The 27,267-nt window shown below is 55.1% G+C and overlaps 1 protein-coding gene across 1 annotated transcript in view; it reads right to left on the bottom strand.

The window, feature by feature from the left end:
* The window catches only part of mlh3 (mutL homolog 3 (E. coli)), a 101,507-nt gene that overhangs the window by 56,961 nt on the left and 17,279 nt on the right, over window positions 1-27,267 (bottom strand). The window contains exons 5-9 of the mRNA XM_072494574.1: window positions 19,930-20,034; window positions 19,725-19,797; window positions 14,894-14,965; window positions 2,211-2,319; window positions 1,835-1,997 (exon numbers count right to left, since the gene is read on the bottom strand). Coding sequence (XP_072350675.1) covers window positions 1,835-1,997; window positions 2,211-2,319; window positions 14,894-14,965; window positions 19,725-19,797; window positions 19,930-20,034 — 522 coding nt within the window. The remainder of the gene's footprint in view (window positions 1-1,834; window positions 1,998-2,210; window positions 2,320-14,893; window positions 14,966-19,724; window positions 19,798-19,929; window positions 20,035-27,267) is intronic.

The following is a 27,267-nucleotide window of genomic DNA, read 5'->3' on the forward strand; positions in this document are numbered from 1 at the left end:
AGGGGCTTCATTCGGGACTGGGGGGGGCTATGTGTGCGGGTGGTCCGGGTCAGGCGAGCGGCCGATGCGGGACACTATTTGCAAGGTCCAGGTCTGCGGGCTGAGTCCGCCATGGAGGATGGTGTGGCCGCTGGAGGCCACCGCCGTGCGCATGAGTGGCCTCTGACCCGGAAGTGCGGGGGCCGTATCTGCAGCTGGAGCTGTGAGCTCCACGACAGCTCCCCCAGCAAGGCTGTGAATCTGTGGCCTTTTGACGCCAGTTTCCGTGGCGTAAAAGACCAGTTTTCACAACGGCGTGGGGACATAATCCCAAAAACGGAGAGTCCAGCCCAAGAACTGTTCAAATTTTCAAAGCCATGACAAAGAACTTCATCATCGCAAAGCTCTCCTTTTCCTAAGGGGAACTGTTATTAATTGCAAGTTTTCCTGTGTCTCCAGGGAATTTTCCAGGCAGATGATGAGGACTACGAGTCCTGGAATGCCTTTGGAGCTTTGGTACATGTCTGGAGCAGAACAGGCTACACCTGCTCAACCCAGTGTTTCAGATTCTTCAGGGGCTGTTGCAGAGATTACCAGGTCACCCGGGTGGTCGTGGTGACAATAACACCAAACCATGGGCCTCATGGAGGTGGGTAACAGTAAGTACAGGTGACTGGGAGTGCTGAGAGGCAGAAGAAGAGGCTCCAGGTGGTAAAGGTTTTAGCTGGCTGTGTGTAGCTGGGGCTGAGGAAAAGTCTCAGCTGTTGTTTGATAGCTTTGTGTAGTTAGGGACCAGGACAAATCCCATGGAGCTAAGAAGGTGGCGGAAGACCAGGCGCTCCATGCTGCTGAGGGGGGGTTAGGGCTCAGAGAAAGGCCAGGGAGGCACTAAAGGCTTGGTGCAGCTGGAGAGATTGGACTTCAGCCAATTCAAGAGGCAGCACCATCAGAGAAGCCAGCTGTCTGCTAAAGCTGAAATGGTGCCAGTAATTAGTTGCTGGAGATCAGCTGTCAGCCCTCCAAGCCTGCGCCAATCATGATGCCCGTCTAAACTAAACCCTTCTGCACTTCAGCATTCTATGTCCCAAGTTCTGGAATTTCCTCCCCAACACCTCTTTACATACTCTATTCCTTTGAGCGATACAGTAGCACAGTGCTTAGCACTGTTGCTTCACAGCGCCAGGGATCCCGATTCGATTCCCGGCGTGGGTTTCCTCCGGGTGCTCCGGTTTCCTCCCACAAGTCCCGAAAGACGTGCTGTCAGGTGAATTGGACATTCTGAATTCTCCCTCTGTGTACCCGAACAGGCGCCGGAATGTGGCGACTAGGGGATTTTCACAGTAACCTCATTGCCGTGTTAATGTAAGCCTACTTGTGACAATAATAAAGATTATTATTATAGCACTCCTGAAAATTTCTATTTGCTAGTTTTTGCTCATCTTCCCTGTCATCCCTCTCTGGGGCTCCATGTTAAATCTTGGTTGCTGATACTCCTGTGAATCACCTTGGGATACATTGGAGGTTTATATAAATACAACTTGTTGTTATTATTGCTGTGCCACAGTAATCTTTAAACCCTGGAGGTCCCCAGGATTGCACCGAGAATGAGTCACTGCCATGGGTCTGTAGCTTGGACCTTGCATGTTGAGGAAGACTGAATTTATCAAATCCGATTGCGTCCCTCAAAATCTCCATAAGTCTACCCTCTGACACAGCACCGACCGGCAGTGGAACGTGAACGACTTTGCAGCGAGTGGGGAACCAGGTGGTTCAATGACCTTTCCCTTGCCCCGATATTAATCGCATTTCTTTAAGCTGCACACAAGGGAAGAGTGAGAAGAGGAGAGGTCCTTACCTTCAGCATAGTTTGAGTAACCGGCTGCCGCCCTCTCCGAATCTCACTGGCTTCTTTCTCTATGAAGCAGGCCGGCACCTTCTTGACCAGTATCGTGGGACTCTCAGCATCTGGGAACTCTGCCTGTACCCCAGCAGCCTCCAGCTGCTTACAGTACAAACTGCTGGGAATAGAGAAAATATCAATCAGAAACTTGCTTCAAACAATGGTACAATGCTGGAATGACCACAGCTGGTTCCTGTTTACTACAGCATCATCCACACTGCAGCCAGACACCAAGCTCAGTACAGGGGATGGGAATGATGGTGCCTCTGCTCTGCTCCTAAGCAAACTGTCTCATACTGAGAATTTTACATTCCATCAGCCTCTCACTAACCGTAAAAGCCTGGCTTCATCCTGTGTACAGCTGATCTCCATTGGTGGACAGACTGTCGAGGTACACAGCTTCCGATCACCGGCAGCCTCTGGCACCATCTCATAGCAATCTGTACACACACATTAAAGAAACAAGGAGCGATCAGGCAGGTCACACAACAGCAACAACTTACATTTATATAGTGCCCTGATTGCTATGAAACATCCCGAGGTGCTTCACAAGAGCATTATAAATCAAACACCAAGGGCGCGACCGTCCCAAAATCGAACAGAGTCCCCGAGCGAGCGCGTTTACCTGCGTATTCGGCGGCACTCGCAGTGCCGAGAAAAGCGTGGCTATTCAACGCAACTCACTTTGAATAAGGGGCCTAATAGGGTCTATGTGCGGCTGAGGCCGCATTTTACAATGGGGAGCACCCTCTGACAGTGCAGCACTCCCTCAGTACTGACCCTCTGACAGAGCAGCACTCCCTCAGTACTGACCCTCTGACAGTGCAGCACTCCCTCAGTGCTGACCCTCTGACAGTGCAGCACTCCCTCAGTACTGACCCTCTGACAGTGTGGCACTCCCTCAGTACTGACCCTCTGACAGTGTGGCACTCCCTCAGTACTGACCCTCTGACAGTGCAGCACTCCCTCAGTGCTGACCCTCTGACAGTGCAGCACTCCCTCAGTACTGACCCTCTGACAGTGTGGCACTCCCTCAGTACTGACCCTCTGACAGTGCAGCACTCCCTCAGTGCTGACCCTCTGACAGTGCAGCACTCCCTCAGTACTGACCCTCTGACAGTGCAGCACTCCCTCAGTGCTGACCCTCTGACAGTGCAGCACTCCCTCAGTACTTTTATTTAAAAAAAATATTTTATTGAAAATTTTTGGTCAACCAACACAGTACATTGTGCATCCTTTACACAATATTATAACAACACAAATAACAATGACCTATTTTATAAACAGAAAATGAATAAGTAATAAATAACAAAAATGAAAACTAACCCTAATTGGCAACTGCCTTATCACAAGTAACACTCTCCAAAAATATAATTTAACAGTCCAATATATAATTATCTGTCGCAACGACCTATACATATTATACAGTATATATTAACAACCCTGAGAGTCCTTCTGGTTCCTCCCCCCCCCCCCCCCCCCCCCCCCCGATCCTGGGCTGCTGCTGCTGCCTTCTTTTTTCCATTCCATCTGTCTTTCTGCGAGGTATTCGACGAACGGTTGCCACCGCCTGGTGAACCCTTGAGCCGACCCCCTTAGAACGAACTTAATCCGCTCTAGCTTTATAAACCCTGCCGTGTCATTTATCCAGGTCTCCACCCCCGGGGGCTTGGCTTCTTTCCACATTAGCAATATCCTGCGCCGGGCTACTAGGGACGCAAAGGCCAAAACATCGGCCTCTCTCGCCTCCTGCACTCCCGGCTCTGGTGCAACCCCAAATATAGCCAACCCCCAGCTTGGTTCGACCCGGACCCCCACTACTTTTGAAAGCACCTTTGTCACCCCCATCCAAAACCCCTGTAGTGCCGGGCATGACCAAAACATATGGGTATGATTCGCTGGGCTTCTCGAGCACCTCGCACACCTATCCTCCACCCCAAAAAATTTACTGAGCCGTGCTCCAGTCATATGCGCCCTGTGTAATACCTTAAACTGAATCAGGCTTAGCCTGGCACACGAGGACGACGAGTTTACCCTGCTTAGGGCATCTGCCCACAGCCCCTCCTCGATCTCCTCCCCCAGCTCTTCTTCCCATTTCCCTTTTAGTTCATCTACCATAGTCTCCCCTTCGTCCCTCATTTCCCTATATATATCTGACACCTTACCATCCCCCACCCATGTCTTTGAAATCACTCTGTCCTGCACCTCTTGTGTCGGGAGCTGCGGGAATTCCCTCACGTGTTGCCTCGCAAAAGCCCTCAGTTGCATTGTGGGCAGCACGGTAGCATAGTGGTTAGCGCAATTGCTTCACAGCTCCAGGGTCCCAGGTTCGATTCCCGGCTGGGTCACTGTCTGTGTGGAGTCTGCACGTTCTCCCAGTGTGTGCGTGGGTTTCCTCCGGGTGCTCCGGTTTCCTCCCACAGTCCAAAGATGTGCAGGTTAGGTGGATTGGCCATGCTAAAATTGCCCTTAGTGTCCAAAATTTCCCTTCGTGTTGGTTGAGTGGGGTTACTGGGTTATAGGGATAGGGTGGTGTGGGCTTGGGTAGGGTGCTCTTTCCAAGACCCGGTGCAGACTCGATGGGCCGAATGGCCTCCTTCTGCACTGTAAATTCTATGGTAAATATACCTGAATGCATTCCCTTGGGGCAACCCATATTTCTCGGTCAGCGCTCCCAGACTCGCGAACTTCCCATCCACAAACAGATCTTTCAGTTGCGTTATTCCTGCTCTTTGCCACATTCCATATCCCCCATCCATTCCCCCCGGGGCAAGCCTATGGTTGTTTCTTATCGGGGACCCCCCCCAAGTCTCCAGTCTTTCCCCTATGCCGTCTCCACTGTCCCCAAATCTTCAGTGTAGCCACCACCACCGGGCTTGTGGTGTAGTTCCTCGGTGAGAACGGCAATGGGGCTGTCACCATAGCCTGTAGGCTAGTCCCCCTACAGGACGCCCTCTCTAATCTCTTCCACGCCGCTCCCTCCTCCTCTCCCATCCACTTACTCACCATTGAAATATTAGCGGCCCAATAATACTCACTTAGGCTCGGTAGTGCCAGCCCCCCCCTATCCCTGCTACGCTGTAAGAATCCCTTCCTCACTCTCGGGGTCTTCCCGGCCCACACAAAACCCATGATGCTCTTTTCAATCCTTTTTAAAAAAGCCTTCGTGATCACCACCGGGAGGCACTGAAACACAAAGAGGAATCTCGGGAGGACCACCATCTTAACCGCCTGCACCCTCCCTGCCAGTGACAGGGATACCATATCCCATCTCTTGAAATCCTCCTCCATTTGTTCCACCAACCGCGTTAAATTTAACCTATGCAATGTGCCCCAATTCTTGGCTATCTGGATCCCCAGGTAACGAAAGTCCCTTGTTACCTTCCTCAACGGTAGGTCCTCTATTTCTCTACTCTGCTCCCCTGGATGCACCACAAACAACTCACTTTTCCCCATGTTCAATTTATACCCTGAAAAATCCCCAAACTCCCCAAGTATCCGCATTATTTCTGGCATCCCCTCCGCCGGGTCTGCCACATATAGCAACAAATCGTCCGCATACAAAGATACCCGGTGTTCTTCTCCTCCTCGAAGTACTCCCCTCCACTTCCTGGAACCCCTCAACGCTATCGCCGGGGGCTCAATCGCCAGTGCAAACAATAATGGGGACAGAGGGCATCCCTGCCTTGTCCCTCTATGGAGCCGAAAATATGCAGATCCCCGTCCATTCATGACCACGCTCGCCATCGGGGCCCTATACAACAGCTGCACCCATCTAACATACCCCTCTCCAAAACCAAATCTCCTCAACACCTCCCACAAATAACCCCACTCCACTCTATCAAATGCTTTCTCGGCATCCATCGCCACTACTATCTCCGTTTCCCCCTCTGGTGGGGGCATCATCATTACCCCTAACAGCCTCCGTATATTCGTGTTCAGCTGTCTCCCCTTCACAAACCCAGTTTGGTCTTCGTGGACCACCCCCGGGACACATTCCTCTATTCTCATTGCCATTACCTTGGCCAGGATCTTGGCATCTACATTTAGGAGGGAAATAGGTCTATAGGACCCGCATTGTAGCGGGTCCTTTTCCTTCTTTAAGAGAAGCGATATCGTTGCTTCAGACAAAGTCGGGGGCAGTTGTCCCCTTTCCTTTGCCTCATTAAAGGTCCTCGTCAATACCGGGGCGAGCAAGTCCACATATTTTCTATAGAATTCGACTGGGAATCCATCCGGTCCCGGGGCCTTTCCCGCCTGCATGCTCATAATTCCTTTCGCCACTTCTTCTACCACCTCGATCTGTGCTCCCAGTCCCACCCTTTCCTGCTCTTCCACCTTGGGAAATTCCAGCCGATCCAAAAAGCCCATCATTCTCTCCCTCCCATCCGGGGGTTGAGCTTCATATAATTTTTTATAAAATGTCTTGAACACTCCATTCACTCTCTCTGCTCCCCGCTCCATCTCTCCTTCCTCATCCCTCACTCCCCCTATTTCCCTCGCTGCTCCCCTTTTCCTCAATTGGTGCGCCAGCAACTTGCTCGCCTTCTCTCCATATTCGTACTGTACACCCTGTGCCTTCCTCCATTGTGCCTCTGCAGTGCCCGTAGTCAGCAAGTCAAATTCTACATGTAGCCTTTGCCTTTCCCTGTACAGTCCCTCCTCCGGTGCTTCCGCATATTGTCTGTCCACCCTCAAAAGTTCTTGCAGCAACCGCTCCCGTTCCTTACTCTCCTGCTTCCCTTTATGTGCCCTTATTGATATCAGCTCCCCTCTAACCACCGCCTTCAGCGCCTCCCAGACCACTCCCACCTGGACCTCCCCATTATCATTGAGTTCCAAGTACTTTTCAATGCACCCCCTCACCCTTAGACACACCCCCTCATCTGCCATTAGTCCCATGTCCATTCTCCAGGGTGGGCGCCCTCCTGTTTCCTCCCCTATCTCCAAGTCCACCCAGTGTGGAGCGTGATCCGAAATGGCTATAGCCGTATACTCCGTTCCCCTCACCTTCGGGATCAACGCCCTTCCCAGCACAAAAAAGTCTATTCGCGAGTAGACTTTATGGACATAGGAGAAAAACGAGAACTCCTTACTCCTAGGTCTGCTAAATCTCCACGGGTCTACACCTCCCATCTGCTCCATAAAATCTTTAAGTACCTTGGCTGCTGCCGGCCTCCTTCCAGTCCTGGACTTCGACCTATCCAGCCCTGGTTCCAACACCGTATTAAAATCTCCCCCCATTATCAGCTTTCCCATCTCTAGGTCCGGAATGCGTCCTAGCATCCGCCTCATAAAATTGGCATCATCCCAGTTCGGGGCATATACGTTTACCAAAACCACCGTCTCCCCCTGTAGTTTGCCACTCACCATCACGTATCTGCCCCCGTTATCTGCCACTATAGTCTTTGCCTCGAACATTACCCGCTTCCCCACTAATATAGCCACCCCCCTGTTTTTCGCATCTAGCCCCGAATGGAACACCTGCCCCACCCATCCTTTGCGTAGCCTAACCTGGTCTATCAGTTTCAGGTGCGTTTCCTGTAACATAACCACATCTGCCTTAAGTTTCTTAAGGTGTGCGAGTACCCGTGCCCTCTTTATCGGCCCGTTCAGCCCTCTCACGTTCCACGTGATCAGCCGGGTTGGGGGGCTTCCTACCCACCCCCCCCCCCTTGTCGATTAGCCAATCCCCTTTTTCCAGCTCCTCACCCGGTTCCCACGCAGCTGCATCTCCCCCAGGCGGTGCCCCCCCCCGCCCATCCCCTCCCATACCAGCTCCCCCCTCTCCCCAGCAGCAGCAACCCAGTAATTCCCCCCTCCCACCCCCCCGCTAGATCCCCCGCTAGCGTAATTACTCCCCCCATGTTGCTCCCAGAAGTCAGCAAACTCTGGCCGACCTCGGCTTCCCCCCGTGACCTCGGCTCGCACCGTGCGACGCCCCCTCCTTCCTGCTTCTCTATTCCCGCCATGATTATCATAGCGCGGGAACCAAGCCCGCGCTTCTCCCTTGGCCCCGCCCCCAATGGCCAATGCCCCATCTCCTCCACCTCCCCTCCTCCCCCCATCACCACCTGTGGAAGAGAGAAAAGTTACCACATCGCAGGATTAGTACATAAAACTCCTCTTTGCCCCCTTTTTAACCCCCTCTTCGCCCCCCACATTCGCCCCACCACTTTGTTCAAACGTTCTTTTTAATAACCCGCTCATTCCAGTTTTTCTTCCACAATAAAAGTCCACGCTTCATCCGCCGTCTCAAAGTAGTGGTGCCTCCCTCGATATGTGACCCACAGTCTTGCCGGTTGCAGCATTCCAAATTTTATCTTCTTTTTATGAAGCACCGCCTTGGCCCGATTAAAGCTCGCCCTCCTTCTCGCCACCTCCGCACTCCAGTCTTGATAAACGCGGATCACCGCGTTCTCCCATTTACTGCTCCGAGTTTTCTTTGCCCATCTAAGGACCATTTCTCTATCCTTAAAACGGAGGAATCTCACCACTATGGCTCTGGGAATTTCTCCTGCTCTCGGTCCTCGCACCATCACTCGGTATGCTCCCTCCACCTCCAACGGACCCGCCGGGGCCTCCGCTCCCATTAACGAGTGCAGCATCGTGCTCACATATGCCCCGACGTCCGCTCCCTCCGCACCTTCAGGAAGACCAAGAATCCTCAGGTTGTTCCTCCTTGCGTTGTTTTCCAGTGCCTCTAGCCTTTCCACACATCGTTTCTGATGTGCCTCATGCATCTCCATCTTCACCACCAGGCCCTGTATGTCGTCCTCATTCTCGGCTGCCTTTGCCTTCACGACCCGAAGCTCCCGCTCCTGGGTCTTTTGTTCCTCCTTTAGCCCTTCGATCGCCTGTAGTATCGGGGCCAACAGCTCTTTCTTCATTTCCTTTTTGAGCTCTTCCACACAGCATTTCAAGAACTCTTGTTGTTCGGGGCCCCATGTTAAACTGCCACCTTCCGACGCCATCTTGGTTTTTGCTTGCCTTCCTTGCCGCTGTTCTAAAGGATCCACTGCAATCCGGCCACTTTCTCCTTTTTTCATCCGTATCCAGGAGGGATTCCCTTCTGGTTTACCGCACAGTGTTTTTAGCCGACAAAATTGCCGTTGGGGCTCCTATCAAGAGCCCAAAAGTCCGTTTCACCGGGAGCTGCCGAAACGTGCGACTCAGCTGGTCATCGCCGCACCCGGAAGTCCACTCCCTCAGTACTGACCCTCTAACAGTGCAGCACTCCCTCAGTACTGACCCTCTGACAGTGCAGCACTCCCTCAGTACTGACCCTCTGACAATGCAGCACTCCCTCAGTACTGACCCTCTGACAGTGCAGTACTCCCTCAGTACTGACCCTCTGACAGTGCAGCACTCCCTCAGCACTGACACTGACAGTGCAGTACTCCCTCAGTACTGACCCTCTAACAACGCAGCACTCCCTCAGTACTGACACTGACAGTGCAGTACTCCCTCAGTACTGACCCTCTGACAGTGCGGCACTTCCTCAGTGCTGACCCTCTGACAGTGCAGCACTCCCTCAGTACTGACCCTCTGACAGTGCAGCACTCCCTCAGTACTGACTCTCTGACTGTGCAGCACTCCCTCAGTGCTGACCCTCTGACAGTGCAGCACTCCCTCAGTACTGACCCTCTCACAGTGCAGCACTCCCTCAGTACTGACCCTCTGACAGTGCAGCACTCCCTCAGTACTGACCCTCTGACGGTGCAGTACTCCCTCAGTACTGACACTGACAGTGCAGTACTCCCTCAGTACTGACCTTCTGACAGTGCAGTACTCCCTCAGTACTGATACTGACAGTGCTGTACTCCCTCAGTACTGACCCTCTGACAGTGCAGCACTTCCTCAGTACTGACCCTCTGACAGTGCGGCACTGCCTCAGTACTGACTCTCTGACAGTGCAGCACTCCCTCAGTACTGATCCTCTGACAGTGCGGCACTCCCTCAGTACTGACCCTCTGACAGTACAGCACTCCCTCAGTACTGACCCTCTGACAGTGCAACACTCTCTCAGTACTGATCCTCTGACAGTGCAGCACTCTCTCAGTACTTTAAACTAATGCAGCAGGGGCATGGGAACCTGGATTGTAGTTTTAGGGTAAGGGAGAATGAGAGTATAGAGGTCAGGAGCACAGATTTGACATCGCAGGAGGGGGCCAGTGTTCAGGTCGGTGGTTTGAAGTGTGTCTACTTCAATGCCAGGAGTATACGAAACAAGGTAGGGGAACTGGCAGCGTGGGTTGGTACCTGGGACTTCGATGTTGTGGCCATTTCGGAGACATGGATAGAGCAGGGACAGGAATGGATGTTGCAGGTTCCGGGGTTTAGGTGTTTGAGTAAGCTCAGAGAAGGAGGCAAAAGAGGGGGAGGTGTGGCGCTGCTAGTCAAGAGCAGTATTACGGTGGCGGAGAGGATGCTAGATGGGGACTCTTCTGCCGAGGTAGTATGGGCTGAAGTTAGAAACAGGAAAGGAGAGGTCACCCTGTTGGGAGTTTTCTATAGGCCTCCTAATAGTTCTAGGGATGTAGAGGAAAGGATGGCGAAGATGATTCTGGATATGAGCGAAAGTAACAGGGTAGTTATTATGGGAGATTTTAACTTTCCAAATATTGACTGGAAAAGATATAGTTCGAGTACAATAGATGGGTCGTTTTTTGTACAGTGTGTGCAGGAGGGTTTCCTGAAACAATATGTTGACAGGCCAACAAGAGGCGAGGCCACGTTGGATTTGGTTTTGGGTAATGAACCAGGCCAGGTGTTGGAATTGGAGGTAGGAGAGCACTTTGGTGACAGTGACCACAATTCGGTGACGTTTACGTTAATGATGGAAAGGGATAAGTATACACCGCAGGGCAAGAGTTATCGCTGGGGGAAGGGCAATTATGATGCCATTAGACGTGACTTGGGGGGGATAAGGTGGAGAAGTAGGCTGCAAGTGTTGGGCACACTGGATAAGTGGGGCTTGTTCAAGGATCAGCTACTGCGTGTTCTTGATAAGTATGTACCGGTCAGACAGGGAGGAAGGCGTCGAGCGAGGGAACCGTGGTTTACCAAAGAAGTGGAATCTCTTGTTAAGAGGAAGAAGGAGGCCTATGTGAAGATGAAGTGTGAAGTTTCGGTTGGGGCGATGGATAGTTACAAGGTAGCGAGGAAGGATCTAAAGAGAGAGCTAAGACGAGCAAGGAGGGGACATGAGAAGTATTTGGCAGGTAGGATCAAGGAAAACCCAAAAGCTTTCTATAGGTATGTCAGGAATAAGCGAATGACTAGGGAAAGAGTAGGACCAGTCAAGGACAGGGATGGGAAATTGTGTGTGGAGTCTGAAGAGATAGGTGAGATACTAAATGAATATTTTTCGTCAGTATTCACTCAGGAAAAAGATAATGTTGTGGAGGAGAATGCTGAGCCCCAGGCTAATAGAATAGATGGCATTGAGGTACGTAGGGAAGAGGTGTTGGCAATTCTGGACAGGCTGAAAATAGATAAGTCCCCGGGACCTGATGGGATTTATCCTAGGATTCTATGGGAGGCCAGGGAAGAGATTGCTGGACCTTTGGCTTTGATTTTTATGTCATCATTGGCTACAGGAATAGTGCCAGAGGACTGGAGGACAGCAAATGTGGTCCCTTTGTTCAAAAAGGGGAGCAGAGACAACCCCGGCAACTATAGGCCGGTGAGCCTCACGTCTGTAGTGGGTAAAGTCTTGGAGGGGATTATAAGTGACAAGATTTATAAGCATCTAGATAGGAATAATATGATCAGGGATAGTCAGCATGGCTTTGTGAAGGGTAGGTCATGCCTCACAAACCTTATTGAGTTATTTGAGAAGGTGACTGAACAGGTAGACGAGGGTAGAGCAGTTGATGTGGTGTATATGGATTTCAGCAAAGCGTTTGATAAGGTTCCCCACGGTAGGCTATTGCAAAAAATACGGAGGCTGGGGATTGAGGGTGATTTAGAGATGTGGATCAGAAATTGGCTAGCTGAAAGAAGACAGAGGGTGGTGGTTGATGGGAAATGTTCAGAATGGAGTACAGTCACAAGTGGAGTACCACAAGGATCTGTTCTGGGGCCGTTGCTGTTTGTCATTTTTATCAATGACCTAGAGGAAGGCGCAGAAGGGTGGGTGAGTAAATTTGCAGACGATACTAAAGTCGGTGGTGTTGTCGATAGTGTGGAAGGATGTAGCAGATTACAGAGGGATATAGATAAGCTGCAGAGCTGGGCCGAGAGGTGGCAAATGGAGTTTAATGTAGAGAAGTGTGAGGTGATTCACTTTGGAAGGAATAACAGGAATGCGGAATATTTGGCTAATGGTAAAGTTCTTGAAAGTGTGGATGAGCAGAGGGATCTAGGTGTCCATGTACATAGATCCCTGAAAGTTGCCACCCAGGTTGATAGGGTTGTGAAGAAGGCCTATGGAGTGTTGGCCTTTATTGGTAGAGGGATTGAGTTCCGGAGTCGGGAGGTCATGTTGCAGCTGTACAGAACTCTGGTACGGCCGCATTTGGAGTATTGCGTACAGTTCTGGTCACCGCATTATAGGAAGGACGTGGAGGCTTTGGAGCGGGTGCAGAGGAGATTTACCAGGATGTTGCCTGGTATGGAGGGAAAATCTTATGAGGAAAGGCTGATGGACTTGAGGTTGTTTTCGTTGGAGAGAAGAAGGTTAAGAGGAGACTTAATAGAGGCATACAAAATGATCAGGGGGTTGGATAGGGTGGACAGTGAGAGCCTTCTCCCGCGGATGGATATGGCTGGCACGAGGGGACATAACTTTAAACTGAGGGGTAATAGATATAGGACAGAGGTCAGAGGTAGGTTCTTTACGCAAAGAGTAGTGAGGCCGTGGAATGCCCTACCTGCTACAGTGGTGAACTCGCCAACATTGAGGGCATTTAAAAGTTTATTGGATAAACATATGGATGATAATGGCATAGTGTAGGTTGGATGGCTTTTGTTTCGGTGCAACATCGTGGGCCGAAGGGCCTGTACTGCGCTGTATTGTTCTATGTTCTATGATCCTCTGACAGTGCGGCACTCCCTCAGTACTGACCCTCTGACAGTGCAGCACTCCCTCAGTACTGACCCTCTGACAGTGCAGCACTCCCTCAGTACTGACCCTCTGACAGTGCAGCACTCCCTCAGTACTGACCCTCTGACTGTGCAGCACTCCCTCAGTGCTGACCCTCTGACTGTGCAGCACTCCCTCAGTGCTGACCCTCTGACAGTGCAGCACTCCCTCAGTACTGACCCTCTCACAGTGCAGCACTCCCTCAGTACTGACCCTCTGACAGTGCAGCACTCCCTCAGTACTGACACTGACAGTGCAGTACTCCCTCAGTACTGACCCTCTGACAGTGCGGCACTTCCTAAGTACTGATCCTCTGACAGTGCAGCACTCCCTCAGTACTGACCCTCTGACAGTGCAGCACTCCCTCAGTACTGACCCTCTGACTGTGCAGCACTCCCTCAGTACTGACACTGACAGTGCACTACTCGCTGAGTACTGATCCTCTGACAGTGCGGCACTCCCTCAGTACTGACCCTCTGACAGTACGGCACTCCCTCAGTACTGACCCTCTGACAGTGCAGCACACCCTCAGTACTGACCCTCTGACAGTGCGGCGCTCCCTCAGTACTGACCATCTGACAGTGCGGCACTCCCTCAGTACTGACCCTCTGACAGTGCGGCGCTCCCTCAGTACTGACCCTCTGACAGTGCGGCACTCCCTCAGTACTGACCCTCTGACAGTGCGGCACTCCCTCAGTACTGACCCTCTGACAGTGCAGCACACCCTCAGTACTGACCCTCTGACAGTGCGGCACTCCCTCAGTACTGACCCTCTGACAGTGCAGCACTCCCTCAGTACTGACCCTCTGACAGTGCGGCACTCCCTCAGTACTGACCCTCTGACAGTGCGGCACTCCCTCAGTACTGACCCTCTGACAGTGCAGCACTCCCTCAGTACTGACCCTCTGACAGTGCAGCACTCCCTCAGTACTGACCCTCTGACAGTGCGGCACTCCCTCAGTACTGACCCTCTGACAGTGCAGCACTCCCTCAGTACTGACCCTCTGACAGTGCAGCACTCCCTCAGTACTGACACTGACAGTGCACTACTCGCTGAGTACTGACCCTCTGACAGTGCGGCACTTCCTCAGTACTGACCCTCTGACAGTGCGGCACTGCCTCAGTACTGACTCTCTGACAGTGCAGCACTCCCTCAGTACTGATCCTCTGACAGTGCGGCACTCCCTCAGTACTGACCCTCTGACAGTACGGCACTCCCTCAGTACTGACCCTCTGACAGTGCAGCACACCCTCAGTACTGACCCTCTGACAGTGCGGCGCTCCCTCAGTACTGACCCTCTGACAGTGCGGCACTCCCTCAGTACTGACCCTCTGACAGTGTGGCGCTCCCTCAGTACTGACCCTCTGACAGTGCGGCACTCCCTCAGTACTGACCCTCTGACAGTGCGGCACTCCCTCAGTACTGACCCACTGACAGTGCAGCACACCCTCAGTACTGACCCTCTGACAGTGTGGCACTCCCTCAGTACTGACCCTCTGACAGTGCAGCACTCCCTCAGTACTGACCCTCTGACAGTGCGGCACTCCCTCAGTACTGACCCTCTGACAGTGCGGCACTCCCTCAGTACTGACCCTCTGACAGTGCAGCACTCCCTCAGTACTGACCCTCTGACAGTGCAGCACTCCCTCAGTACTGACCCTCTGACAGTGCGGCACTCCCTCAGTACTGACCCTCTGACAGTGCAGCACTCCCTCAGTACTGACCCTCTGACAGTGCAGCACTCCCTCAGTACTGACCCTCTGACAGTGCAGCACTCCCTCAGTACTGACCCTCTGACAGTGCAGCACTCCCTCAGTACTGACCCTCTGAAATGAACACTAATTAAACTTGCGCAGAAAGTCACGCCCAAAATCAATTATTTAAATCTGAAGTATTCACGCTCCTCGCCACTCAACCTCCTCACCAGCAATAAGCTGTTCCAGTCTCACTCGTTCATGGGCTGCGTGCTGATCGACCAACACCAGCAGATTGCCCCCTGCAACACAAAACCCCCATTTAGACACAAATAGACCGAACCCTAACCCCCCCTCACTGACCCCTCCCCCACCCTCCCCCTCCCCCCCACTGAACCCTCCCCCATCCTCCCCCTCCCCCACACCGACCCACCCCCACACCGACCCCCCCCCACACCGAACACTCCCCCCACCCTCATCCTCTCCCACACCCGAACCCCCACCCCGAACTGAACCGCCCCCCCCCGCACCGAACCCTCCCCCCCCCCACCCTAACCCGCCCCCACCCACCGAACCCTCCCCCCCCACACCGAACCCTCCCCCCACCCTCACCCTCCCCCACCCTCCCGCACCACCCGAACTCTCCCCTCCCGCAACGAACCCTCCCCCCCCAGCACCGAACCCTACCCCCCTGCACCGAATCCTACCCCCCTGCACCGAACCCTCCCCCTACCCCGCACCGAACCCTCCCTAACCCCCCCTCATTGACCCCCTCCTCCATCCTCACCCCCACCCTCCCCTCCCCCCGCACCGAACCCTCCCCCCCCACACCGAACCCTCCCCCCCCCACCCCGAACCCTCCCACCACCCTCACCCTCTCCCACCACCCTCACCCCCCCCCCGCACCAAACTCTCCCCCCCGCACCGAACCCTCCTCCCCGCACCGAACTCTTCCCCCCGCACCGAACTCTCCCCCCCGCACCGAACCCCTCCCCCCCGCATCGAACCCTCCCCCCCGCACCGAACCCTCCCCCCCGCACCGAACCCACCCCCCCTGCACCGTACCCTCCCCCCCCCCGCACCGAACCCTCCCCCCCCGCACCGAACCCTCCCCCCCCCGCACCGAACCCTGCCCCCCCCCCGCACCGAACCCTGCCCCCCCCGCACCGAACCCTCCCCCCCCGCACCGAACCCTCCCCCCGCACGCACCGAACCCACCCCCCAAACCCTCCCCCCCTGCCACGAACCCTCCCCCCCCGCCACGAACCCGCCCCCCCCGCACCGAACCCTCCCCCCCCCCGCCCCGAACCCTCCCCCCCCACCCCGAACCCACCTCCCGCACCGAACCCGCCCCCCCGCACCGAACCCTCCCCCCACCGCGCCGAACCCTCCCCCCCGCACCGAACCCCCCCCCCGCCCCGAACCATCCCCCCCCCGCCCCGAACCCTCCCCCCCCCGCCCCGAAACCTCCCCCCACGCCCCAAACCCCCCCCCATCGAACCCTCCCCCCGCACCGAACCCTCCCCCCCGCACCGAACCTCCCCTCACACCGAACCCTCCGCCCGCATCGAACCCTTCCACCCCCCCCGCACCGAACCCTCCCCCCCCGCTTCGAACCCTCCCCCCCGCACCGAACCACCCCCCCCACACCGAACCCTCCCCCCCCCGCACCGAACCCTCCCCCCCACACCGAACCCTCCCCCCCTCACCCTCCCCCACCCATCGAAACCTCCCCCCCCTACACCGAACCCTCCCCCCACCCTCACCCTCTCCCACCCCCGAACGCCCACCCCGAACTGAACCGTCCCCCCCCGCACCGAACCCTCCCCCCCCACCCTAACCCGCCCCCACCCACCGAACCCTCCCCCCCCCCACACCGAACCCTCCCCCCACCCTCACCCTCCCCCACCCTCCCCCTCCCCCTCCCCCACCACCCGAACTCTCCCCTCCCGCAACGAACCCTCCCCCCCAGCACCGAACCCTACCCCCCTGCACCGAACCCTACCCCCCTGCACCGAACCCTCCCCCTACCCCGCACCGAACCCTCCCTAACCCCCCCTCACTGACCCCATCCCCCACCCTCACCCCCACCCTCCCCCCCCCTGAACCCTCCCCCCCCACACCAAACACTCCCCCCCCACCACCGAACCCTCCCACCACCCTCACCCTCTCCCACCACCCGAACCGCCACCACGCACCGAACCCCCCCCGCACCAAACTCTCCCCCCCGCACCGAACCCTCCCCCCCGCACCAAACTCTCCCCCCCGCACCAAACCCTCCCCCCGCACCGAACCCTCCCCCCCTGCACCGTACCCTCCCCCCCCCGCACCGAACCCTGCCCCCCGCATCGAACCCTTCCCCCCCCCGCACCGAACCCCCCCCCCGCAACGAACCCGCCCCCCCCCCCGCTTCGAACCCTCCCCCCCGAACCACCCCCCCCGCACCGAACCCTCCCCCCCACACCGAACCCTCCCCCCCACACCGAACCCTCCCCCCCACACCGAACCCTCCCCCCCACACCGAACCCTCCCCCCCACACCGAACCCTCCCCCCCACACCGAACCCTCCCCCCCACACCGAACCCTCCCCCCCCTCACCCTTCCCCACCCACCGAAAACTCCCCCCCCACACCGAACCCTCCCCCCCACACCGAACCCTCCCCCCACCCTCACCCTCCCCCCACCCTCCTCCACCACCCGCCCCTCCCCTCCCGCATGAACCCTCTCCCCCACACCGAACCCCCCCCACCCTCCCCATCCCCCCCACACCGAACCCCCCCCACCCTCCCCATCCCCCCCACACACCGAACCCTCCCCCCACCCTCCCCCACCCGCCCCGCACCGAACCATCCTCCCCCGCACCGAACCCTCCTCCCCCGCACCGAACCCTCCTCCCCCGCACCGAACCCGCTCCCCGCACCGAACCCGCCCCCCCGCACCGAACCCTCCCCCCCCCGCACCGAACCCTCCCCCCCGCACCGAACCCCCCCCCGCACCGAACCCTCCCCCCCCCGCACCGAACCCTCCCCCCCCGCACCGAACCCTCCCCCCCGCACCGAACCCTCCCCCCGCACCGAACCCTCCCCCCCCGCACCGAACCCTCCCCCCCCACCCCGAACCCGCCCCCCGCACCGAACCCACCCCCCCAAAACCTACCCACCCACCACGAACCCTCCCCCCCCGCCCCGAAACCTCCCCCCCGCCCCGAACCCTCCCCCCACGCCCCAAACCCCCCCCCCAATCGAACCCTCCCCCCGCACTGAACCCTCCCCCCGCACCGAACCTCCCCCTCACACCGAACCCTCCCCCCGCATCGAACCCTTCACCCCGCATCGAACCCTTCACCCCCACACCGAACCCTCCCCCCCACACCGAACCCTCCTCCCCCGCACCGAACCCGCCCCCCGCACCGAACCCGCCCCCCCGCACCGAACCCTCCCCCCCCGCACCGAACCCTCCCCCCCGCACCGAACCCCCCCCCGCACCGAACCCTCCCCCCCCCGCACCGAACCCTCCCCCCCCGCACCGAACCCTCCCCCCCGCACCGAACCCTCCCCCCCGCACTGAACCCTCCCCCCCCGCACCGAACCCTCCCCCCCCACCCCGAACCCGCCCCCCGCACCGAACCCACCCCCCCAAAACCTACCCACCCACCACGAACCCTCCCCCCCCGCCCCGAAACCTCCCCCCCGCCCCGAACCCTCCCCCCACGCCCCAAACCCCCCCCCCAATCGAACCCTCCCCCCGCACTGAACCCTCCCCCCGCACCGAACCTCCCCCTCACACCGAACCCTCCCCCCGCATCGAACCCTTCACCCCGCATCGAACCCTTCACCCCCACACCGAACCCTCCCCCCCACACCGAACCCTCCCCCCCACACCGAACCCTCCCCCCCCACACCGAACCCTCCCCCCCCCACACCGAACCCTCCCCCCCACACCGAACCCTCCCCCCACCCTCACCCTCCCCCCACCCTCCTCCACCACCCGCCCCTCCCCTCCCGCATGAACCCTCCCCCCCACACCGAACCCCCCCCACCCTCCCCATCCCCCCCACACACCGAACCCTCCCCCCACCCTCCCCCCCGCACCGAACCCTTCCCCCCGCACCGAACCCTCACCCCCCCCCCGCACCGAACCCTCCTCCCCCGCACCGAACCCTCCTCCCCCGCACCGAACCCGCCCCCCCGCACCGAACCCGCCCCCCCCGCATCGAACCCTCCCTCCCCCGCATCGAACCCCCCCCGCCGCACCGAAACCCCCCCGCAACGAACCCTCCCCCCCCGCACCGAACCCTCCCCCCCCACACCGAACCCTCCACCACACCAAATTCACTCCCACACAAAACACATATCCCCACAAATTCCCCCCACACCAAATCCCCCCCCTCATCCACAGAAATATTCCCTTCGATACCATACTCTCCCCTGCAGCAAACTCCCCCACAACACACACCCCACACCCTTGTATACCTGCCAAACATCCACTTGATAACAACACTCCTCACCTCCCGTCCTCTTCATCTCCCCCTTTCCCGTCACCAGTCCGCTGCCTACCTCCACTCATCCCTCCTCCCCTCCCGCACTTCCCTCCCCACCCCTCCCTCTTCTCTCCCTCCCCTATACCCAACACCACTCTCTCCCATCTCCAGTTCCCCTACCATCCACACCCTCCACCTCCCACATCCCTTATCCCCCTCCCCAAGTCCCTACCCTCCCTTCCACAACACATACCTCCCCTATCCACCTCCCTCCTTTCTCATATCCATCTCCCTCCCTTCTCCTTCCACCTCCCTCCCCACCTCCCTATCCTTAGCCAGCTCCCTCCTTTCCCTCCATCCTCCTCCTTTCCCCATCAATCCCTCCATCTCCCTCCCTCCACCTTCCTCCCCTCTTCCCTCCCCCGACCCACATCTCCCTCCCTCAACCGATCCCTCCACACTACCCACACCACTGTTGCCCCCACCAACCCACATCTTAGTCCCACTCCCTACCGAATAGCTGGATGCAGACAGTACACACAAACTGTCGCTTTCCCATCACACAAGGCGAGTTCACTCACCTGTTGTGGCCTCTTTGTTGGCCCTCGTATTTATCAAACATGCAATGAACTTATTGTCTACCTGGTGAAGAACCTGAAAGACAGCATGGTTACAGAGCAGCTCGTGAAGCTGGATTGGAGACGGGTTTCAGATTCTAAAGACGCTCGGTTAAAGGCAGATCACGCACCCAGAATGCCACTTGTGTGGGTGATGTCAGTCTCTCACCTGCATTGAGCCGATCATGTCTTTGGTAAAGCGGTAAGGATACAGAATGTTGTGGATCTTCACTGCCAAAGTGCCCGCCCGCTCATTGCTAACATTGACAGCAACCTAAAACACCAACATCACACAGGAGACACTTGTTAAAGGGCTTTACTTACCCAATACAAACACACAGACCAACCAATCACTATCCCCCTCCCTGACCCAACCAATCACAACCCCCCTCCCTGACCCAACCAATCACAACCCCCCTCCCTGACCCAACCAATCACAACCCCCCTCCCTGACCCAACCAATCACAACCCCCCTCCCTGACCCAACCAATCACAACCCCCCTCCCTGACCCAACCAATCACTATCCTCCTCCCTGACCCAACCAATCACAACCCCCCCTCCCTGACCCAATCAATCACAACCCCTCCCTGACCCAACCAATCACTATCCTCCTACCTGACCCAACCAATCACTATCCTCTCCCTGACTTAACCTAAGCAATCACTATCCCCTCCCTGACTTAACCTAAGCAATCACTATCCCCTCCCTGACTTAACCTAAGCAATCACTATCCCCTCCCTGACTTAACCTAAGCAATCACTATCCCCCTCCCTGTTCAGAATGGAGTTCAGTTACAAGTGGCGTACCACAAGGATGTGTTCTGGGGCCGTTGCTGTTTGTCATTTTTATCAATGACCTAGAGGAAGGCGCAGAAGGGTGGGTGAGTAAATTTTCAGACGACACTAAAGTCGGTGGTGTTGTCGATAGTGTGGAAGGATGTAGCAGGTTACAGAGGGATATAGATAAGCTGCAGAGCTGGGCTGAGAGATGGCAAATGTAGTTTAATGTAGAAAAGTGTGAGGTGATTCACTTTGGAAGGAATAACAGGAATGTGGAATATTTGGCTAATGGTAAAGTTCTTGGAAGTGTGGATGAGCAGAGGGATCTAGGTGTCCATGTACATAGATCCCTGAAAGTTGCCACCCAGGTTGATAGGGTTGTGAAGAAGGCCTATGGAGTGTTGGCCTTTATTGGTAGAGGGATTGAGTTCCGGAGTCAGGAGGTCATGTTGAAGCTGTACAAAACTCTGGTACGGCCGCATTTGGAGTATTGCGTACAGTTCTGGTCACCGCATTATAGGAAGGACGTGGAGGCTTTGGAGCAGGTGCAGAGGAGATTTACCAGGATGTTGCCTGGTATGGAGGGAAAATCTTATGAGGAAAGGCTGATGGACTTGAGGTTGTTTTTGTTGGAGAGAAGAAGGTTAAGAGGAGACTTAATAGAGGCATACAAAATGATCAGGGGGTTAGATAGGGTGGACAGTGAGAGCCTTCTCCCGCGGATGGAAATGGCTGGCACGAGGGGACATAGCTTTAAACTGAGGGGTAATAGATATAGGACAGAGGTCAGAGGTAGGTTCTTTACGCAAAGAGTGGTGAAGCCGTGGAATGCCCTACCTGCAATAGTAGTGAACTCGCCAACATTGAGGGCATTTAAAAGTTTATTGGATAAGCATATGGATGATAATGGCATAATGTAGGTTAGATGGCTTTTGTTTTGGTGCAACATCGTGGGCCGAAGGGCCTGTACTGCGCTGTATCGTTCTATGTTCTGACCCAACCAATCACTATCCCCTCCCTAACCCGACCAATCACTATCCCCTCCCTGACCCAACCAATCACAACTTCCCCTCCCTGACCCAACCAATCACTATCCCCTCCCTGACCCAACCAATCACTAGCCCCCTCCCTGACCCAACCAATCACTAGTCCCCTCCCTGACCCAACCAATCACTAACCCCCTCCCTGACCCAACCAATCACTATCCCCCTCCCTGACCCAACCAATCACTATCCCTCTCCCTGACCCAACCAATCACTATCCCCCTCCCTGACCCAACCAATCACTATCCCCCTACCTGATCCAACCAATCACTATCCCCCTCCCTGACCCAACCAATCACTATCCCGGCAGCACGGTAGCATTGTGGATAGCACAATTGCTTCACAGCTCCAGGGTCCCAGGTTTGATTCTGGCTTGGGTCACTGTCTGTGCGGAGTCTCCACATCGTCCCCGTGTGTGCGTGGGTTTCCTCCGGGTTCTCCGGTTTCCTTCCACAGTCCAAAGATGTGCAGGTTAGGTGGATTGGCCATGATAAATTGCCCTTAGTGTCCAAAATTGGCCTTAGTGTTGGGTGTGGTTACTGGGTTATGGGGATAGGGTGGAGGTGTTGACCTTGGGTAGGGTACTTTTCCGGGGGCCGGTGTAGACTCGATGGGCCGAATGGCCTCCTTCTGCACTGTAAATTCAATGATATGATGATATCCCCCTCCCTGACCCAACCAATCACTATCCCTTCCCTGACCCAACCAATCACTATCCCTTCCCTGACCCAACCAATCACTATCCCGCTCCCTGACCCAACCAATCACTATCCCCCTCCCTGACCCAACCAATCACTATCCCCCTCCTTGACCCAACCAATCACAACCCCCCTCCCTGACTGAAGGGAATCAACTATTTTCAGATGGGGAAAAAGGCTATATTAATGTAAATATTAAAGCTCAGTTTTAATACCCATTTTAAAATAAGGATTTCAGTACTCATAACAAAACACATAACTTAAACAGAAGCACAAAAGCCTGACGCATCCACAAACTAATTGGAGATAAAAACATTTTTACTGACAACATGAACAGACTATTGTTCTAATGAACAGATTTCAAAGTTAGTTTCACATTAAGAAATGAACTGTACCAGTAATCAAGATCGAAATAAGCACCATAGAAATATGAAGACACCATTGTTCAGTATATGGATAAAGTAAAGGTAGCAGAAAACCAGTAAAAACCAGTCTTGATTACATCGCACACACAAATATTCAAACATGAAACAGTCAGAACTTATGTTGCACATTGAGGATTGACAGCTAACCATCAAATCGAATGTATTTGATTCTTACCCAAACCAATTAGGACGACATAGAGGTGTAGACAGATGGCTTCAGACTGTTAAAATTCTCTTTAAACATGAGGGTCCGCAGTCATTTCTATTCCGGAATCACACTATACTTTGATCTAGCTACTCGCTATCTCTATTTTCATATTTTCACTTGTCCACTCTAACTCTTGACGTTCATGCAAGCTGTTTTGCCGTAAGCAAGAACCCATTTCTGTATTATTTTGAAAGTTAAATTGTTTTATAAATTACTTCTCTTAAGTCCTTTGCTACCCGGACTTTATTGAGAATAGATTTAAGTTTCTCTCAATTGTAATCAAGTAGAGGCAATAAAAGATTATTTGCATCGAGAGGTTTAACTCAAGTTTCTACTGAGTTTTAGTGTTGAGAGACCACTAGATCCACATGGTAGATCTCCCTGACCCAACCAATCATTATCCCCCTACCTGACCCAACCAATCACTATCCCCCTCCATGACTCAACCAATCACTAGCCCCTCTCTGACTCAACCAATCACTATCCCCTCTCTGACCCAACCAATCACCATCCCTGTACTATAAGATCATAAGATATAGGAGCAGAATGAGGCCACTCGGCCCATGAAGTCTGCTCCACGATTCAATCATGGCTGATATGTTTCTCATCCCCATTCTCCTGCCTTCTCCCCATAACCGCTGATCCCCTTATTAATCAAGAACCTATCTATCTCTGTCTTAAAGACACTCAGTGATTTGGCCTCCACAGCCTTCTGCGGCAAAGAGTTCCACAGATTCACCACCCTCTGGCTGAAGAAATTCATCCTCGTCTCTGTTTTAAAGGATCGTCTCATCAGTCTGAGGCTATGCCCTCAGGTTCGACACTCTCCCACCAGGGGAAACATATTTTCCATGCCCACTCTATCCAGGCCTCGCAGTATCCTGTAAGTTTCAATAAGATCCTCCCTCATCCTTCTAAACTCCAACGAGTACAGACCCAGAGTGCTCAACCGTTCCTCATATGACAAGATGTTAATTCCAGGGATCATTCTTATGAACCTCCTCTGGACCCTTTCCAAGGCCAGCACATCCTTCCTTAGATACGGGGCCCAAAACTGCTCACAATACTCCAAATGGGGTCTGACCAGAGCCTTATACAGCCTCAGAAGTACATCCCTGGTCTTGTATTCTAGCCCTCTCGACATGAATGCTAACATTGCATTTGCCTTTCTCACTGCCGACTGAACCGGCACGTTAACCTTAAGAGAATCGTGAACTAGGACTCCCAAGTCCCTTTGTGCTTCAGATTTCTGAAGCCGTATCCCATTTAAAAAATGGTCAATGCCTCCATTCTTCCTACCAAAGTGCATAACCTCACACTTTTCCACATTGTATTCCATCTGCCACTTCATTGCCCACTCTCCTAGCCTGTCCAAGTCCTTCTGCAGCCCGCCTGCTTCCTAAATACTACCTGTCCCTCTGCAGATCTTTGTATCATCTGCAAACTTAGCAACAGTGCCTTCAGTTCTTTCTTCCAGATCATTAATGTATATTGTAAAAAGTTGCACAGACCCCTGAGACACACCATTGTCAATGGCTGCCATCCTGAAAAAGACCCCTTTGTACCCACTCTCTGCCTTCTGCCAGTCAGCCAATCCTCTATCCATGCCAGGATCTTACCCTAAACACCATGGGCTCATCTTATTTAACAGTCTCCTATGAGGCACCTGGTCAAAGGCCTTCAGGAAATCCAAATAGGTCACGTCCACTCGCTCTAGTTTGTCTAATGTCCTTGTTACTTCCTCAAAGAATTCGAACAAATTTGTCAGACACGACCTCCCTTTGACAAAGCCATGCTGACTCAGTCCTATTTTACCATGCACTTCCAAGTACTCCGCGATCTCATCTTAATAATGGACTCTAAAATCTTACCAATGACCAAAGTCAGACTAACCGGCCTATTATTTCCCGTCTTCTGCCTCCCTCCCTTCTTAAACAGGGGTGTTACATTAGCCGCTTTCCAGTCCTCTCGGACCCTTTCTGCCTCCAGTGATTCCTGAAATATCACAATGCCGCCACAATCTCCTCAGCTATCTCTTTTAAAGCCCTGGGGTGTAGTCCATCTGGTCCAGGTGATTTATCCACCTTCAGACCTTTCAGTTTCCCCAGAACCTTCTCCTCACTAATGGTCACTGCACTCACCTCTGCCCCGATTCTCCTGGAGCTCTGGCATCCCACTGGTGTCTTTCACCGTGAAGACTGATGCAAAGTAACTATTCAGTTCCTCTGTCATTTCTTTGTTTCCTATTATTACTTCTCCAGCCACATTTTCCAGTGGTACAGTGTCCATTCTTGCCACTCTCTTACCTTTTATATATCAAAAATAACTCTTCCTGGACTTCCGGTTGCGGCTATGCGGAGCTAAGTCGCACATTCGGCGGCTCCCGCAAAAAGGGACTTTTGGGCTCTTTTCAGGGCCCCCACGGCACTTTTTCGACGTTTCCCGGTGTGGGAAGATTACAACAATTCCCCGATAGTATATGGCTTTTACCAGGAGCGGGGCGACTAAAAAGGTGGTGGTGGACCCGAAGAAGGTGCGAGGGAAGAAGAACAAAATGGCGGCGGGCAGAGACCAGGCAGCGTGGATGCAGTGGGCGCAGGAGCAACAGGAGGGTATCTAGCGCTGCTTCAGAGAGATTAAAGATGACCTGCTTGAATCGATGAAGGCTTCTATTGATAAGCTGCTGGAGACACAGACGGCCCAGGGGGTGGCGATCCGCGAGGCCCGACAAAAGATCTCCGACAACGAGGACGAGATCTTAGGCCTGGCGGTAAAGGTGGAGGCGCACGAGGCGCTCCACAAGAAATGGCAAGAGCGGTTCGAGGAGATGGAGAATCGGTCGAGGCGGAAGAATCTGCGGATTCTGGGCCTCCTGGAGGGGCCGGACGTGGGGGCCTATGTAGTCACCATGTTGAACACGCTGATAGGAACGGGGTCCTTCCAGGGGCCCATAGAGTGCTGGCGAGGAGGCCCAAGGCCAACGAGCCTCCGCGGGCGGTGCTGGTGCGGTTTCATCGGTTCGTCGATCGGGAGTGTGTGCTCAGGTGGGCCAAGAAGGAGAGGAGCAGCAGGTGGGAGAACGCGGAGTTTCGAATATACCAGGACTGGAGTGCGGAGGTGGCGAAGAGGAGGGCCGGGTACAATCGAGCGAAGGCGGTGCTGCACAGGAAGGGGGTGAAGTTTGGCATGTTGCAGCCGGCGCGACTGTGGGTCACATACAATAACCGGCACCACTATTTTGAGTCTCCGGAGGAGGTGTGGGCCTTTGTTCAGGCCAAGAAGTTGGACACAGATTGAGGGTCGGGATGGGCGTTTGGGGACTGCGGTGGATATGTTACTTTTTCAGGGGAGGTCCTTTGCTGTTGGTTCCTTTTTCTTTGTGTTTTTCTCTTTCGGGTTGGTGGGGGTGGCTGGGGCGGGTTGGGCACTGTTTTGGATGGGTTGGTCGGGGGGCTCTTGGAGGAGGGGGGGTAAGCAAATAGAACAGGTGTGGATGGCCGGCGGTGAGATGGGGCCCCGCGGGGGAGGGGGAGGCCCGAGTCGGGGGTGAGGGGACTGGGCCTGTAAAAGGAGCTGCGTCAGAGGTGGCGGGGCCGGGTAGGTGGAAAGCGCCGGCTTTTTCCCGCACTGAAGACTGGAGGGGGCGGGGCGGGGAAGTGAGGGTTGTTTCCCGTGCTTAGGATGGAAGGGGGAGGGGGCGAGCCTGTGGATGGGGAACGGAAGGGGAGGGTGTGTCACACAATGGGAGGAGTCGAAGGAGAGGCGGGAGTGGCCGGGGTCAGCAGGAGTCAGCTGACTTGCGGAAGTGCAATGGGGGGAGTAAAACAGCTAGGATGAGTCCTAGCCCCGCTGGGGGGGGGAGGGGGGGGGGAGAGAGAGAATCGAGTTGCTGCGCGTGGCTGGCCGAGGAGGGGTTATGGCTAGTCAGCGGGGGAGGGGGGCGGGTAGCCCCCTGATCCGGCTGATAACCTGGAATGTAAGGGGACTGAATGGGCTGGTCAAGCGGGCCCGGTTGTTCGCGCACCTGAAGGGGTTGAAGGCGGATGTGGTTATGCTTCAGGAGACACACCTGAAGGTGGCAGACCAGGTAAGATTGAGGAAAGGGTGGGTAGGTCAGGTGTTTCATTCGGGGCTGGATGCCAAAAATCAAGGGGTGGCGATCTTGGTGGGAAAGAGGGTGCCGTTCGAGGCGTCGAGCATTGTGACAGACAATGGCAGCAGGTACGTAATGATAAGTGGTAAGTTGCAGGGAGAGAGGGTGGTACTGGTCAATGTGTACGCCCCAAACTGGGACGATGCGGGTTTTAAGTGGCGCATGTTGGGTCGGATCCCAGACTTGGAAGTGGTGGGCCT

The sequence above is a fragment of the Scyliorhinus torazame genome, chromosome 2 (assembly GCF_047496885.1).
Source record: "Scyliorhinus torazame isolate Kashiwa2021f chromosome 2, sScyTor2.1, whole genome shotgun sequence".
NCBI classification, from domain to species: domain Eukaryota; kingdom Metazoa; phylum Chordata; class Chondrichthyes; order Carcharhiniformes; family Scyliorhinidae; genus Scyliorhinus; species Scyliorhinus torazame.